Source organism: Plodia interpunctella, chromosome 2, assembly GCF_027563975.2.
Source record: "Plodia interpunctella isolate USDA-ARS_2022_Savannah chromosome 2, ilPloInte3.2, whole genome shotgun sequence".
Classification (NCBI taxonomy): domain Eukaryota; kingdom Metazoa; phylum Arthropoda; class Insecta; order Lepidoptera; family Pyralidae; genus Plodia; species Plodia interpunctella.
In genome coordinates this window covers 2724872-2740444 of record NC_071295.1, presented here as the reverse complement: position 1 = coordinate 2740444, position 15573 = coordinate 2724872, and the positions used below count along the sequence as shown (strand labels likewise).

At 37.3% G+C, this 15573-nt stretch overlaps 1 protein-coding gene across 8 annotated transcripts in view; it reads right to left on the bottom strand.

The window, feature by feature from the left end:
* Khc-73 (Kinesin heavy chain 73) overlaps window positions 1–15573 on the bottom strand; it is a 102532-nt gene that overhangs the window by 20733 nt on the left and 66226 nt on the right. For all 8 annotated transcript variants that reach the window (XM_053753173.1, XM_053753193.1, XM_053753235.1 and 5 more), the window contains exons 4-17: window positions 15071–15198; window positions 14720–14869; window positions 7955–8202; window positions 6641–6788; window positions 6001–6180; window positions 5377–5476; window positions 4637–4785; window positions 4128–4371; window positions 3642–3785; window positions 3202–3312; window positions 2434–2657; window positions 1867–2025; window positions 1044–1208; window positions 359–475 (exon numbers count right to left, since the gene is read on the bottom strand). In XM_053753173.1, the coding sequence (XP_053609148.1) occupies window positions 359–475; window positions 1044–1208; window positions 1867–2025; window positions 2434–2657; window positions 3202–3312; window positions 3642–3785; window positions 4128–4371; window positions 4637–4785; window positions 5377–5476; window positions 6001–6180; window positions 6641–6788; window positions 7955–8202; window positions 14720–14869; window positions 15071–15198 (2267 nt within the window). The remainder of the gene's footprint in view (window positions 1–358; window positions 476–1043; window positions 1209–1866; window positions 2026–2433; window positions 2658–3201; window positions 3313–3641; window positions 3786–4127; window positions 4372–4636; window positions 4786–5376; window positions 5477–6000; window positions 6181–6640; window positions 6789–7954; window positions 8203–14719; window positions 14870–15070; window positions 15199–15573) is intronic.

Genomic DNA, 15573 nt, shown 5'->3' with positions numbered 1-15573 from the left:
TATTTCCAATATTTAAGTCTTTTCTTGTAAAACCCCCAACTGGTGGATGGAAGTTCGTAGTGCGGGCTCTTCTATTCCCACTTTTTAGGCAAACTTTGTAAGCATTTTATTACAATATAGCTTGTAATTAATCTAACACTTTCACCGCGACACTTTATATGAATTGTCGTGCTCCCAGCACGAAACTTAGCGTTTGGAAAATAAATACCTACAACGAATATTGATGCACAACACTTTGCACAGCAACGCTCGAAAATGTTTCTCACATTGTGAAATGGTTTATACATTTAATTTATTTTCCATGAGGTTTGCATTACGTTCGCAGCGAAGTCTACCTGTATTGTATAAGTAAAGTTACTTGGTGAGTGGCGGGATCCGCGGCATCGTCGTCGTCGCGCAAGTCGCCGGAGCTGTCGGACGCGGCCTCGCAGATCCGGTCCTGCGGGAACTGGCCCGACACGCGGCTCAGCTCCACCTGCAGACAATTACATTCATCATCGTCGTCTGCAGACCTCCGTGACCCACTGCTGGGTATATGCCTCCTTCCGTCTACGCCAATTACATTATTTCCATATTATTTGTATAATCTCCAACATACTTTGTGGATAAATTTATGTGTGCGAATTGTTTCAATTTGTTTGCTTTATACTACAACAGTAAATCGTTTTATTTTACCCTTTCTCGATTGGATATTGATAAGGATTGGCGGAATAAAAGAATACGATCCAGCTAGATAGTCTCTGCCGCGTTTTTTTTTCCCCAAAAGTAGCAAAGAGACTCGCCAAATATGGCTAAAAGAACATGAACATATTTTGCGGTACCATACATCAACATTTAGATACACTTATAATCCTATCACTTATGTTATTACATAGGGAATGCTATGATTTACTATAATATTAACGATTACTAAAATTAAATTTAAATTCAAGAACTCAGTAACTAAATTTAATTCATCAATCAGGCATAAAATAATGAAAAGATTATAATCAAATTTTAGCACATAAGGTTTCCCTCTTCTAAATAAGACTGGGGTCACTGACCTGCAGCCTGCCGGCGACCTCCCCTTGTTGGCTGATGATAGGAGTGTGGTAGTCCAGGGTCACGTCGTGGAACAGAGCTTCTAGGAATACGTTCGCGACGCCAATCAAGTTGTGGTTCTCTTGTGACTCGTAGAACGGATCCACTACTGCTTTATCTGCCGGCTCCTGAGAAATATTTGAAATCATGATTTATTCGTTCAGATTAAGAAAGGCTTTGGTCAATATGTAAAATTATTGACATAAAAATATTTTAAATTGTGTTTGCAATTAAGATTCCGGCTCAGTATAATACTAAGTAGCATAGTATGAAGAATTTGCGTTTTACTAGTAACTACGCAAAATACATAAGAGTGCACTTATGTAATTTTTTGGATTTCACGTTGCGATAAGTCCGTTTTTGTATAACATACTTTATTAATTTATTAAGTTTGTCAACAATTGTTACAAGAATACCTTTATCCATTTCTACATTCACAAATCTAAAGCTAATTGCACAGCCGAGAATAGCGGACACTCCAGCGACAAGAGCATCACAATAATCAAGACAAGCTCTTAAATAAGACGATGTAATTTCCTTTTTATGTTACCAGTCTTATTATATATAAGCAATGTAAGAATGAATTTTTAGAAAATGTCTTGACTTTACTTGATAAATGTTATACTTTTGGATGTAGGTATAGCTAATGAACTAATATCCGATTTGTATCTAACAAAATTCGAGAATACTTAGAAATTTGTTAACCTGTTAGGACTCATAAGAAAAGATGTACTATATTTTATAGAAAATATTTTATATTTTTATGTGTATGTGTAGTATAGTCACCTCCTCGACAACATCGTCCGATCTCTGCCGATGCCGCCAGTCGTCGTACATGTCGCGCATGTCCACGAGCTTGTTGTCGAGCTTCTCCATCGACCACACCTGTCCGCCGCGCCCGGGACGCTTCACCATTATCGCTGGCTCCGACACGAAGGCGCCACGCTATTCAATTATGCGGTTTTATTATTTATTTTTGTTAACAAATTATTTATATACTAAATGGAGGGGTACTTGTCTTTTTCCACATTAAACTGTGTTTGCGTATCATATTCGCTCGTAATAAATTATTAATTAATTTTTTATTACTCGTCATCATCATAACGAATGTGTTATTATCGCTAACACTGGTCGCAGATTTTATTCATGTCGCCTAAAGTCATCTGACATGACATTTTCGACTGCTCACCGCCATCTAGTGGCAGGTAGTCGCATACACACTAGTGAACTAAACTGTAAACTAGTGTGTACGATGTTTTCCTTCACCTCAAGTAAGCGAGGGTCTATAAAAACTGTTTCATTATACATGGCACGAGTAGGATAGGAACAAGAGACACAAACACAAACACAAACCTTCCTGTTGGGGCTGAGGTTCTGCGGCGGTATCTGCAGCGTGACGCTGAAGCGCGTGTTGCGGCTCATCTCCTCGGCGAGGAAGTTGGCCTCCTGCACGAGCGCGTTGGCGCGCAGGATGTCGGCCTTGAGGCGGCCCAGCGAGCGACGGAAGGTGTCGTCGCGCTCGGCCGCCCAGCGCTCCACGCGCGCCGCCGTCGTCGGCGTGCACGCCGCCAGCTTGCCTGGAACCGGATATTCTTCTTCTTTACGTGCCTATTCATTACTGAATGTTGGCCGTCTGCTCCTTAAATTTTGTCTTATCTGCCCACTAGACACTAACAGCTGTGTGCCAAAGAGAGTTGACATAAGACAGGCAGCCGATTCTAAAATCATAGCCAAAATAATCTTTACGGTAGTAAAAGTACAAACTGTGGTCGAAATAATTTTCATAGTCACCATAGATTTTTCATCAATTTCTTTTATTTATCAACTACAACTTAAAAAGTGGTACAAATTTTGCTATACTCGATAAATGATTTTATAAGAAAATATTATAGTTTTCCATATACTATATACTGATTACATTAGTCACAATTTACTTCGCAAATGGCTAAGTGGCTATCATATTTGTTGACTGTTTTGAGTTTTGTAAAGTAGGTCTCTTCTCATGATCACGCCGAGCTTGTCACTCAACATATAAATTCGATTAAATATTACTCATGTATCATCTAGGATTCAAACCAAAATGTATTTATGCAGTAAATATCTATAATTGTTATTACTTACCTAACTTGAGGGGATCGTACGAATATGGAGGGTACGGTGTCGACGGTGATAATATATTTCTTAGTTGTTGGAACTGTCTTTCATATTCTTGTCTCTGTTTTTCTAATGCAACTGAAAAAGATAAACAGATAACAATATTCATTCAAGATACAGATAAACATAAAAATAGCAATAAATATCTAATTTCATAAAAATAATAACGTGTTCCTTAAATTTGTTGTGTAAATAATTAAATACGACCTAGATTTACACACAAGTTACATTATGCGCACTGAAAATACATTTAAAGAATAATAATTGATTGTATAATACGCACTTCTAAATATGGGACTTGGTTACGTCTCAGGCTTGCATATGCAAATTTGCTATAGATCATCTACGGCAAACAAACCATGGACAGGACCTACGCCAAATCCCAAGTCTTGTGACACGCATCGTACCTTGTTTGTCCTCTTCGTGTTGTTTCTCGAGCCGCGAGATGGCGGTCTGTATGGGATCGTTGCTGAGCTCGTTCAACATTATTTCGTCTCGTGCGAAGTTGTAGTCTATGGGCTGGGCTGGAGTTTGCGGCTCTGACGCGGCGGCTGAAATACACATGAGGTGTAACGGATGTTCACAAAATATTGCAAAATACTTATATGGAACGCCCGAGTAGAAGGTAAACTATTTCACTAAAAGACAAATAAGATACTTTCTTCTAGCAAATTTACTGTGCACATAACTGTGCTGTAATATGATACTGTGAATGTAATGTGACTTTATAAAAACTAGTGCGGACAGTGTTATTGTCGAGAAGCAGCATCAACCACCATAACTACGAATAGAACCTTTTCAATTTTTTATGTTTTATTCAGGCTCCGTATAAGATTTAAAAACGTAATTTTTTAATATATGGATTCTAAACTTTAATGACATAAAATACTAACATTTGCCAGTCTGTTTTGGACAGTTGACCCTGAAGAAGTGATGGTTTCCCCATAGTATCCTATCAGCGTGGCCGAGCCTAATGTGCGAGACGACTGGGGTTCCATTGACGAAGCACCTGGCGCCGTTCAGCGGTTCCATGTGGAGACTTCCGCCTTCCACCAACAGCAGGCAATGTTGGGGTTGGATTCCGAGGCCTGACAGCTGGATGTCGGCTGAACTGTCTGCGCCTACTAGAGTTCGGTCCTGTGAAAAATGTATGCTCAATTTAGTTTATTGGAGGCACTTTTATATATCGTCTAAGTTTTTAACGTAATTATCTTTAACGTAACACTTTCTAGCTTTGTAACGTAAGTATATTAAAAGTGAGATAAAACATCACTTCGTGAGTGAAAACCTCGCAAAATACATTGAGACAGAATTTTCCTGATTGCATATTGTTTGTAGAAATTCTACATAGGAAATAACGTTGAATTCGACATTACAAGACAATTTTAAGATAAAGATATACCTTAAGATAGTATACAAGTAACTCGTTCAATGAAGGATCCGCGTTCAAGTTCACCAAATAGTACTTATTCTTCTCAACCTTGATACCGCTGGCTTGCACGCTGATGCCCATCTTTTCTAACGCGTGTTGCCTTTCACTCTGTATCCGACCTAAAACAAACATCCTCATGACAATGTACCATAAGTCACATTGCCCTTTAAATATGCCCTAATGGGCCCACGAAGACCGGGCTAAGCAGGCACTAGTTCACCTCTAATACATGACACTTGCACTTGTGCAATTATGTCTACACTAGTTTTAACCGTTGAACATATAGCGTCCACGAAAACGAAACCATTTTTTCATAGATAAGAAGGATATCACATAAACGAACAAAAACATGAAAGCACAATAATTTTCATATTGTTCGGAAGCAAATAAGGTTACCATTAATTGGAATTTTCGTGCAACAGTTGTATAGTATACAACTACATTAGCAAATGAAATTATCGTAAATGTGATATTACAATAATTAGAAAACTAGTAAATCGTTGGATATTTTCACAAGCTCTATCGTATATAAAAATCTAACCCCAGTAAATGTATTCATTAACCATGGCAACGTCCATATCACAGATTAATTGAAACGGAGCAATTGAATTTATCTTCAATGAATATCCGGTGACGATTGCAATGAAGGATTTTATTTAATAAAGTGTGTATTTGTTTATCACTGAACATCAAAGACACCGAATGCATACCAGTTTCCACGAGTTTCTCCTCCCACGTCCTGGACATTTCCTTCATGAGATGTTCGCTTTGCGCCAGTTGTTCATGGACGTCCTCGCCCACTGGTGAGCCCTGGATAATCACGATCACATGTTACTATTAATAAAGAGATATCAATATGATGATACAGAACTAATCTACCTAATTATAATTCCTTGACATTATTTTAAATTAAAAAAAATAAAATTAATGAAAAATTAAAATAATGAATGATTATGATTTATTTGATTAGTTAACAACGGCGAATTCGGAATAAAATTTTCTCAGATTCGAATATAGAAAAGTTTACTTTTTCTTTTTTTATTACCGGCCAGTACACGATCAACTCACTGCTGGGTACAATCCTATCTGATACAATCTAACCTGCGGGCTGGTGCTTTACCAACCGGTCTAAGTCCAAAAAAACCACTAGGTAGGACCTAGTGGCTAGTTATGCTTATAGCCAGCAGGCCGACGGCCGTGCGGAGTGGAGACGAATAAGTAGGAGCATACGAATAAGCGGACCCTACATGCTCCAATGTTAAAACAGCTGTGGAAGAAACCGGGAATACTGTCAGATGAGACAGAGAGAGAAGATTCTAGCCAACAATAATTACCGTAGCATGTTTAAGCATCTCCTTGAGCGCCTCGACCTCTTGCCGCAACTCCCTGATGATCCTCGCGTTGGGGTCTTCGTTGACGACGGCGTGGTTCACTATCCTCTTGGCGCGGTCAGCGTATCTCAGTGTCGACAGAGTCTCTTCGTAGTTGTCCGCCGCTGGCGATACTGTTGCCACCTAATGATAATAATGGAATCATCATCATCATCTCAGCCTGTTCTCTGCCCACTGCAGAGAATAGGCCTCACTTCTTTTACGCGAATGTTGGCGTAAAAGGAGAGAGTCCTAAAAATGGAATAGTATGTAATGTAATATAATCTGTAGTAATATTAGTATGAACTATATGGCCTTTAAAAAATGACTAATCAGCTACCAGTTCCGAGGCAAAGGTTAGCACATTTTCAGATGAACAACATTACTACAATTTTTTGTAATTGCAGTAGGTACTGAATCAAGTGATCGTGATTTTATACTAACGATTAGATGATAAACACCCAGTGTTGCCAAGCGGATACAGTGCCCAGCTAACGTCCAGCGATTTTTGATCTTTATAGACAGACTGTACAAATCAAGTTTTAGATGAATCTAGTTTTCTAATCTTTGGACCAAGAAGTTATCCTTGATAAAAAAGCCATACCATAACAGTCTTGCTGTTGCCGCCCAAATTGTCCTTCAGGAGCCAAGTGAGCACGGAGTCCCTATAGGGCACGAACTTGTCCTTGTTGGGCTTGGCTGAAGACTGGTCCGCAAGCTTCGATATCACTAAACCAAGGGTCGTCAGCGATCTGCAAGATAAATACATCACATTGAGATGTTGTTTGATTTGCATTGGTTCAGTAAAAATATAGTTTTTGGTTTGAACATTCATCAAAATGATAATTCATTTAGGTCCAATTTAATAATGATGATTCATTTAGATCCAATTGATGCAAAAAACACTGAGTGGTCATACCATTTTAATCATAATCATAAGATTGTATATCAAACTTTGAATAATAGCTTAGAATAATAGCATAGCTTCGAATGCCATTCCGGGTGGTCCCTGGACTAAAAGGTGTCATTGGGACTCAACAAATGACACAGGAGTAGGGAATCCGTACAGAGGCTAAGCTTCATACAACTGTAACTTCGTAGGTACACTACTACAAGGTAATCAAATTCTAATACTCTTACGTATGACATAGTATAAATAAAAATGTATTGTTGTTATAAATCAGTTAAGCTAATTAATGGGAACAAATATGGGCAAGGGTAAGACACAGAAGTTTTATTTCACACGTTCACATTTCAAGCGTGCCTAGTGGCAGTTAATCCAAGGATATCCTGTGGTTAATCCCAGTAGATTGATTACGGCATCTCGCGCTAACCAATCAGGGCTGCTTTATTGGTTTCTAGGAATGCGTTCACCTAACCCGTAGTAATCAAATTAGCGCTTCGAAGGATAAGTCGGAATCTATGTTTGACTAAAGGCGTTACCATTGAGTTCAATGAAGGATAAATCTACTGTAAAATTAACGTGTAACCGACTACTGGAAACAGATAAATTTATCTATTCTGTTTTTAGTATGATTCCAAGAGTCGTAAATAAACGGCTAAGCCATAGCTCCGTATTCCGGACATGTGTGGCATAGACTAAAATTGTTATGTATTTTATAACACGGCCTAACTGGAAGAAGTCCAGTTAACACGATTTTGCTTTATTTCCTTATACGTATTGTGTATTCAGTATATTGCAACAAATGATACATAATATAACTTGTAAAATGAGCTCCCCATAGTTTCCTTAGAAACTACAATATGGAGTTCTTCAAAGTCGTGAAAAGATTCAACCAGGACTGGCCCTTAATGTTGTAGGCGACCAAGGGTTGCTATGAGCACTTCCGAACAGGTGAGCCGCATGCCTGTTTACCCGCTTAATAGTTTATAAAGAACAAAATATAAACCGACTTACTTGTTGATATTGGACCCTTCCTTCAGCCTATCGCCCACGGCGCCAGTTTTGACGGCCCGTTCCGAGCCTGCCAAGTCCACCAAAGATAGCCTCGCCACCTTCTCCCCCGTCACCCCTGTAGCAGCATCACATAAAGTCTGTGTCAACACCACGCTGAACACCGCGTGAGATCTGGACGATTCGCTGTTCATGTTTGTGGCCGCGACTGTGCGTGATTTGTTGCCTTCTGTCATCAGGTTGTCGATGTCCTAGAAAAGATTAAGAATTATTGAGCATAGATATTTTGTAATTCGTAATTAGGGTAACTACATACTAAATTCAACAAAGATCGTTTATTGACCACTGCAGCACTTTTTAGTTCGATCGAATTATACTAGTATGATTCTCCACATAAAGTGTGGCTCATTAAAATTATTAAAGAACTAAAACAGAAATTTACCAAAACCAGGTCAGGTTAGCATGAACAAGAAACAAACTCGACTAAAGAAACTCCAATATATCATCTGGCATAACAGGGAGTCAAATTAATTAAATTATCACCCCAAGGAGATATGTATTTACACAGAAATGTTTACAATGAGAATGTTTGCTTATCCGAAGGTCGGAACTTCCCTCGTGATTGGAGTTTATTCTCATTAGAACGAAAGTAGTAAAATTACTGAAACATGTATTTATCACATCATAGACAAACGGCTTTCTATGATAGCCGAATATATATAGTCTAGGGTTCAAATTGGCCTGGGTCTTGGTAGGCTGTATTATCTATATTGTATATATTATCTATATATGTTAATAAATATAGTATCACATAATTAGTACACATAGTTGAGTTAGTATTACAAAACACAAGTCCCGTAAAACATTTTATTATTATTTTATTTAGTTAGATTTTAAATAACTGTTTAACATAGACTATATTACTATATAAATAATAAAAAAACTGAACGGGCGATATACAAAGCTAGAATAAAATGATCGGTCGGGCACAAATTTCAATTTCCGAATATATTTTGCTGCGTTTGCTTTATTGGAGGAAAACAATGAGCTTCAATAGAATAAATGTCGTATCATAACAGTCGAGGGGAAAACCGATATTGTTTTAAGCCAAAATGAAAATCCTATTATTGAAATACATATACAAAACTGATAAATCGTTTCAGTCAGCCAAGTTTAACAATATCAAAAAGAATAGAGGGCAAAAGGAAAATATTACGTCGACAAACTTTGCACTTTTTATAAGCTCTGCTTCGTGTTTTTGATTGAGATGTTGTGCAAACAGTACGAGGTCACAGAGAAAACTAGAAAATAAATGGATATTGGTGTGGAATGATTATGTTCTATGCAGTGACATAATAAACAGAAACTATATGTACATGGTTAGATTTTTATAGTTGTGTTAAGTTAAAGTGTCTGAACCGTCAAGACAGATCGAGAATATACTGAAAGTCTAAAAGATAGATAATAAAAAAAAATTAATAGAAAACAAAAAGATTAATAAAGGTAAACATTGAACAAAGACTGAATATTATCACCGCCAGATATTGAAGCAAGATCACGCAGTATAAATTGAATTTAGAACACAAAGAGTTTGTCGACATGAACACTCGAGACGTCTAGTTGATTTCAAATGAGAATCAAGTCACGAGTACGTAGAGTGGCTGCCGAAAACATTGCCTCACATGTACAAAAGCGAGAAAAACGATCCTCAAAGTGTATTGAATACAAACTACTCCAAAATTCAATAATAGACTGTTATTTACTATCTGTTCGAGTACGTAAATAACTATTATATACTCACTCACATTCAACAAATAAAAACTTCAAGCAACATATATTATTTTACTAATAATATAAACGCTTGGATTTGTTAATTAGCGACTTGATGCTGATGTTCGTTGCTCAACCTTAAAAAAATTAACTAACTTCGATGTACTGAATACGCGGGGAAATACAATCTTTAGTGCTAGAGTAGTAGATCAGGTTTTAGATTTTCGTAAAAGGATTATTTCTTTTACGAAACTACGTACATCTTACTGCCCGGCTTCTGTATAGACTAGAACAAGCTTCGCAATCCCACGATCATGAAATTTTCAACAAAGTATGAAATTATCCCATATATTGTGGATATTGCACCGTCATCACTATGTTACTGCGTGATCCATCATACGCCGGCTTTGGGAATTAATAACGGGGCAAACATACCTCGGAGGCAAGCACTGGCTTTATTGAAACATTCTAGAATCCTAAGCCTACACTGAAATAAGTCCGTAAGTTATCTGATCGTTTAGCATGACGAGTCCTTGTTTATTTAAATAAATACAGTAAAGGTAGCAATATTAACTTTGCACACACAAAAAAATCTCTTATATACCATCAACTTTCTTTTTTATTTGTAAGTTAATATCAGAAAATATGCTAAATTAAACAGAGCCCTGAGGTATTCCTCGAAGCGTACCTGTTTTGAAGCGCACCTTTTCGTTGCTTAAAAGGTCTGCACAGCCCTAACTAAAATATATCTTTCCATTAAGAGATAAAAATCTAAATGGTATAGAAGATTCACAGTAACGTGTAAACCAACCACACGTAATCAATAGATATAATAAAATTGAAGAAAGGTCAAATTTGTACATTGGATATATTTTATAAACTCTTCATTGAATATACTTAGTTACTGATATAGATGACGAAAATATAGTAATGGAAATTTTTGGCTGTCTGTCTGAACGCGCATCACTCGAAATTTACTGGACCGATTTGCTTGAAATTTGATATGTAGATACCTTATATACCGGGTTAACATCTTAGATACACGGTAACGGTACGGTAAATGGTCAGGTTCCCGTAGGATAATTCCCGATAGAAAAATCCCGGGTTAACATCTTAAAGACATTTCATCCCGGAAAATGAGGAGGGTCCTGTAGGAAAATTAGATACATTTCATCCCGGTAAATGGTCAGGTTCCCGTAGGATAATTGAAAAACTAATTATGAATCAAAAATTCCTCGGAATCCCGGGTTAACATCTTACAGATATTTCATCCCGGAAAATGAGGAGGGTCCTGTAGGAAAATTAAAATAACAATCCACGGAGCCGATTTACTTTAAAGTTTTGTAGAAAGGTGTAAACAGATCAATCGATTAAAGTCTGATATAATTAATGGGCGCAGTATGTATCTATATATCAGTATAAAACTCTTCTGTTACTGAGTGACTGACTGACTGACTGACTGACAGACAACATACACCCGAAACTGCTGGGCGGGAAGCTGAAATTTGGCATGTAGGCACTAAGAGAGGATTTGGCTGTTTACAACAAAGTAATGCATACGTGTTTCAGATTTTTCTGAAAATTAACCCTCAACCCCATCATAAGGGGGGTGAAAGATAGTATGGGACTTAATACAATTTTCAAGATAAAAGGTTGAAAATTGGCACACTTACTTTTTATAGCAAATAACCGTAATAGTAAATACAAAAAATGTTTAATTTACGTTTGTGCTTAATAAAAAACCGGTCCGTAAAACGTCATGGAAAATGGGACGGCACGTGTTGCAAAAGGCGGGAGTGGGAGTAGGAGCGGGAAATGGGAAGAAACGTAGTGGGAAACAGGACGGGACACATGCAAAAAACATGATGGCACAATATGTACGAAACGGTACGGGATATCTACTTTACATTACATAGCAGGAAGCGGGATTGGACAAATTTGCGGGACGAGACAGGCAGTGGGAAACACAAAATTGAACTAAAGATGAGAAAAAAATCGAATTTGAATCATATTAATTGTTTTACAGAGTACGCGATAAAATTACTGAGATTTTGCTATACAAAAGCTAGTGAAAAATATAAATGATTCTATAAATTATACAAAGGAGTAGGAGGAGTATAGTATAATATGTATACTCAAACCTGCTCAGGCAAATTCATAACTCATTCACTAGTAGGTAATTGCATTTAAAATGCATATTGGCATGAGCGTTGCATCGCGTGAATAGCATTAATAACGTCCATGAAAGGTTAATTCGCAGAGAATTATGGTTTTGGCTCATTTCGCATTCTGAAAAAAGTTCTTAAGAGTGCTTAGTGGTTTTGCATGGCATGGGTTAACCTGCAATTAAATCGATATCGTCTTGGTTTTTATGATTTTAGGTAGCGATAACACACTATCTAGTCCTAATATTATAAATGAGAAAGTTTATGAGGATGTATGTATGAAATTTGGTACACGGGTAGAATATAACCTGGATTAACAAATAGGGGTACTTTTTATCCCGAAATTCCCATCACCATCACCACATCGTTCCTGCATGCCCAATGAAATGCAACCACAATAATTATTTAACGTCCATACCTTATTCATGCTACCACAGATCAATATCTACCCATAAACTTATTTTTATCTAAACAAATATTATATTTAAAAAAGTACAAGCGGCGAAAGGGACATATGGTAAGAGCATTTATTACACGCTAATAAGAATTCTCATATACTGATATTTTTCGTAAGCAGAAAAATAAATAATTTAGTCTCATGAATAGTGAAAACAATCTGTTCAGCCAGGCCAATACCTACGAGATACTCAATGATGGATCATATTGAATATTCATGAGTTGAATTAAATGCCGACTATCAATCAAATTGACACCATTCCGAAGACAAATATTTGATTGGTAAATAGCCTATGTAAAAATTAAAAATTTAGGGTTCTATCAAATGATAAGACTTGATATCTCAGCATGTAAAAATTAAAACAAAATCGCAATTGCTCATTATACTGAGCCTCAACCATGCCCAAACATTCTTCAATATGAAAATGTTAATTCAATATGTATACCTATAAAATATCCCGACCAATAATAAAGCACCTGTCCCATCTCCAGCGGAACAGAAAGGGGTTAGCTATAAAAATAAATAGCGGACATTACCATGAGTTCTGCGTTTTTGTCACAAAGGCCCTAAAACAGTAAACACCGATAAGAGAAAAATGACCAGACCGTTTGCTCCATACTCATCGATCACGTGGGCTCTGCGCGGTTTATCTATACTGGGAATTGAGATGAAAGATCAGACGCTTTTTCATGAATAATTCATAAATTCTTCGTTAATATTGATTGGATATTTTTAGAAGTAAAGACCTAATTTACCCATATATTATGTGTCAGTGATATACACAGTTCAGGACGAAGATCAGAGAGCAAACTTGCATTTTAATAATGACATAGATGAAACAAACAATAACAGCAACAACAAAATGTACTAGAAATACTGGCTGAAATTACAAAAGAAAGATATCTACATTTTAAATAGAATCTTCATGCACACAGTCATAATCCATGTCATGTCCCACGCTCAAGTGCCCATCTGAATGAATGATACAATTTAACTCGTTGGCCAATCGATTTCGACTGTATAATTAATAGGATGAAAAAGGGTAACCTTACATTATTTAATGTCATTTCATTAACATTACAAAATATCGTACTTTAACATGACATTTACTAGAGTAGCCACAAATAAATACCCCGATACGTCCTTTACAATTTTTCACCAAATTGAAAATATTTTTCGCATATGTCAGACACAACTTTTCCATTAGACATCTAAAAGAATGCTTCAAATTATGAGCGCTACTGGCCGAGGTATTTGAGAAGTTCGTCATTTACAATTACAAAGTTTTAATGCCTAAATTATAGTTATATAGCGACACTTTGTTTCGATGGTCGAGGTTGCCTCGAAATTAAACGGCTTCGATGGAAAACGATCGGCGCAGGGTCGAAAACGAAGGAGTAATGACAGCCGTTAAGCCCCAAGGCGCTCTAAGTTAACATAATGAACTCCTCGAATCGGCCAATCAGAAGAGAATGTTTTGCCCAGCTCCAACCAATTTTCTCAGCAGAATAACCGCTCTTAAAGCTTCTAAAAAGAACCATTCATTTTCAGCCTATTGCTTTATACTGTTATAGCTGTTCTTACTTGAGAGATTCACTAAGGGTCAAAGTAGTGGGTACTTTATCTCGACGGAATCTTCAAAATGACCAACTAAACGATAAGAGCACTCGACATTTTCTTTCATAAAAAGAAACACACAATATACACTTATTTTTGAAAAAAAAAAATATTTTGACAGTAATTTAAAAAATTCTACGAGATTCTACGATTTCTTAAAACTATCTGCACGAACCGCTATGCCCTAGTAAAATGTTTTTAAAGCCTTTTTTTATCTGCATTGCAAATAAAATAATCTATATAGGGTAATTTTTTTGTGTAATGCGCGCCAGAGGATCGCAATTATTCGCTGAAACTGCAAATGTCGAGCGGAGAAAACAGTCCCCCGCTGACCAAGCAGATTGCAGACAAATTATAGTGGAAGTAACATTTTGAAACTGAAATAAACCAGAAAACGTTTTCATGATTATTTTTACAACAAGTGCTTGTTTTTGGGATAATGTTTATTTGTTTACCCCCATAAAATAAAGGAGCCACAAGATTTTTGACTACGATGTTATTATTTTGTTCTGATAAGTATTAAACGGTTTTCGACACAAAATTATGGTAGTCTTATGATAGCATCATATCATGCATCATATCATACAAGCTCCATGACTTTTTGTTTTTGATATTAGAATAATGAATCCTATTTGACTATGAGTAGTGAGCACCTTCCATAGCTCTTACAATAAGCCTTGCTGTAATCAATGACTCATAAGATTGACTATAAATCCTCGTAGCGCTAGTAGTCTAGCGCTAAGAGGATTTCACGCTCACCTGGAACGAAGAGACCGCCAGCTGCGACAAGCCATCTACGTACGGCCCCAATACGGCATGCTCGCGCACTCTCAGCGATCGCCTGGTGGTCTCCGGGTCTAGCAGGTCGTGGACACGTTCGTTGTATATCTCCATGTAGGACACCTCCACCTGCGAAATTAAGATATAATACATTCACAAACCGCCCATTGCCATAGTGTACGATTGCAATTTTTTTAAATGCGTGATAACATCAGTGTAATATTCCCTATTTAAAGTAGATGAGGCTATTCCTCAGAGACTAGGTACGCGTATTGTATTTGACTCATAGCTGTCAGAAAACGTTGTACATGTGCTAAGTTATAAAAGCACCTTGTATGTGAGCGCGGGCGGCGACTGTTGCTTGGCGATCCGTTCGAACAGCGCGTTGCAGAGTCTGGGGATGATGCCGCCTTCATCACCCCCCGATGTGCCCATCATCGTGTACGATTTGCCTGAACCTGTAACAAATAAAAAAAGAATTAAAAACATTATTTCTAACAGCCGTAAGCGGTGTTGCAAGCGTCTCATAGTCTATGGTGACCATTTAGCATCCGTGAGCCGCATGGCTGTTAAGAATGTGCGTGTGAAGAATAAAAATGCCAGATGCAAGTAAAACGGGCAGGTAGCTGGCATATGCCACCTGCTTTTTTTTAGGTTTAAGATATTTATTCTCATTAAGAATTACAAATTAAGCCACTAATGAGAGAGCCCCGTGTGTTTAGAAGCTACGAGTAAGTTATAAAAAGTTGAATTTAATTTGCGAACTCAGTTGCACCGACCGTTTCACTAATAGGACCGAGAAGCATTAAAATTTAATTATACCGTGGCCGAAC